Source organism: Condylura cristata, unplaced genomic scaffold (genome assembly GCF_000260355.1).
Source record: "Condylura cristata isolate star-nosed mole 26May11 unplaced genomic scaffold, ConCri1.0 scaffold00009, whole genome shotgun sequence".
Taxonomy (NCBI): domain Eukaryota; kingdom Metazoa; phylum Chordata; class Mammalia; order Eulipotyphla; family Talpidae; genus Condylura; species Condylura cristata.
Genome location: NW_004567110.1, coordinates 1,076,671 through 1,078,822, shown reverse-complemented (window position 1 = coordinate 1,078,822; position 2,152 = coordinate 1,076,671). Strand labels below are relative to the sequence as shown.

The window sequence follows — 2,152 nt, the reverse complement described above, 5'->3', positions numbered from 1 at the left end:
CTCCAAACAAAGCCCGATGATTTCACTGGAAATTCCCACAGAACCAGGGCACCTTCGCAAAGCTCGGGGGACCACAGCAGCAACACCCCTGGGGGGTGAAGGGAGAGTTTCCATTTGGCGCGTTGAAGCCATTTTTAATTGCCGTGTAAACTTCCAGCGCCCGGACAGTTTCACTAAGTCGTCCTGGCCGGGGGTTTGGGGCACTCACCTTCCTCTCCGGCTTCTGAATTTCCGGCAGGATGACACAGAAGGGCTTGATGACTTCCAGAAATTTGACTTTGATGGGAGAAACAAAACCAGAGTTAGGGCACAGTGAGCCCTCCCGCCCTCCCCTACCCGGGGAGCCCTCCGCCCAGGGCGCGCTGGAGCAGGCCGAGCAGGGGGCGCGCGGGGACCCCGGGAGGGCCGGCGCGCGCCCCGTTCCGCCGCGACCCGGCAGGCCTGGAGGGTGCGCGCCCGTCCGGAACGGAGACGGGCTGGGGAACCCGATCCGTCCCGCCGTCGCCGGGGCGACCCCCAGGCACTCACTCGCCATGACGGCGGCTGCTCGGGCTCCCGGTGCCGCTCCGGCTCCGCTCCGCTCCGAGTGAGGCGACGCTGCCCGTGGCCCAGCCTGCTCCGGAGCGCAGCCGCTCCGCCGAGAGACACGTCAGTGCTAGCACCGAGGTGAGCAGCGCGGCGCCGGGCGGGGCGGGCCGGGGGCGGGCCGGGCAGCCGGTCAGTGTCCTACCTCTGCCCCCGTTAGAGGCTGAGGCGGGCAAGGGAGAGGGAGACGGCCTGGCTGCTCCCGTGCCGCAGTTTCCCTGGCACGCTTGCCCCTGGCTGCCCTCCAGGGTCCTGCAGCTCAACGGCGCCCCACAGGCCCTGGCCTTCTGTAGCAACGCTGGAGACCTGGTGCTGGCCATCGGGTCCCGCCTCTGCCTGGTGTCCCACCAGCTCTACCTGCCGGCGTCCTACCTGGTGAAGGTGCTATGAGCACAGGGTGGGCAGGGTCGGGCAGGGTGATGCCGCAGCAGCAAGGGAACCTCCAGGCCTGGCGCTAGGCTGCTCTCCCCTCTCAGAAGCTGCACCAGAAAGTGTCTGAAGCGGTGGATGACCCTCCACTGCCGCTGACCGACCAGGAGTCGCTGCCCCCCGCCCAGCTGCAGAAGCTCACCCACCCGCATGGGGTGGCCAGCCTCAGGTCCGCCCGCAGGCCTGCCCATCTCTCCTGGAGCTGCCCGCTCTCTTGGGCTCACCCTGGCTGCGTCAGGCACTGGATCCTGGCCCCTCTGGGCGCCACGCCACACCAGCCCTGGCAGCCCACTCCCGGCTGTGCGCCAGGCCCTGCCACGAGCCTGGCCACCCCAGCCCTGGGCCCAGCTCTGCCCGCTCCACTAGCCCGTCACCCACCTCTGCTCCTCTTCGTCCGTCCCCAGCCCAGCCGTGCCCCTGGCCCATCAACAGATGGCTCCCTGCTGCCAGCTGGCGCTGGGGCAGGTGGGTGAAGGCCCAGGCCCTCCCTCGGGTCCAGGTCCCTGCACTGGTCTGGGTGGTACTCTGCCAGCATGAAGGAAGAATTGGCTGACCCCGACCCCACCCCACCCCAGGACCTGAAGGACCTCATCGCCCGGGACCAGGACCTCCAGCAGCTGAGATGGGGCCTGCTGGCCCCCAAGGCCCAGCGCCCGCCCTCAGGGGAGCGGCTCCAAGAAGCTTTTGAAAACTACCTGCGCCTGATCTATGGCCCCTGCCTGCTGGTGGGCGTGGGGGCTGCTCCCACTCCCCCAACCGACCCTTCCCCTCCCCTGGGCCACTGACCCCTGGAGGCCTCTCCCTGCCACCCCTGCAGGGCCTGCATGCTGGCGGGGAGCCACCGCAGGACAGCTCCATGGCCTTCGCAGGGGAGGTGGGGGCCCTGTCCAGAGTTGCCCCTGGTCTCAGGCAGACGGGGTTCTTCCCTGAAGAGAGGGCAGTGCCAACAGACTGGCCCCCCCAAGCCCCTGGAGCCCTGTGCAAGCGCCTGGTTCACCTGCCTGGAGTCCTACAGCTCAGCCCACCCACGTACCAACCGGTGCACAGTCAGGCCTCCCAGGTGAGGCTGCGGGCCCACTCGGTACCACCTGACTTCTCCCCGCCCTGCCGCGGGCCCCGCCCACCCCAGCTTCTCCCT

The 2,152-nt window shown here is 68.9% G+C and overlaps 1 protein-coding gene across 1 annotated transcript in view; it reads left to right on the top strand.

Annotated features, from left to right (window-relative positions):
• Positions 1 to 1,303: 1,303 nt before the first annotated feature.
• LOC101618433 (WD repeat-containing protein KIAA1875-like) overlaps positions 1,304 to 2,152 on the top strand; it is a 5,104-nt gene continuing 4,255 nt past the window's right edge. The window contains exons 1-3 of the mRNA XM_012722867.1: positions 1,304 to 1,479; positions 1,590 to 1,751; positions 1,832 to 2,074. Of these exons, the coding sequence (XP_012578321.1) occupies positions 1,447 to 1,479; positions 1,590 to 1,751; positions 1,832 to 2,074 (438 nt within the window). The 5' untranslated portion in view covers positions 1,304 to 1,446. The remainder of the gene's footprint in view (positions 1,480 to 1,589; positions 1,752 to 1,831; positions 2,075 to 2,152) is intronic.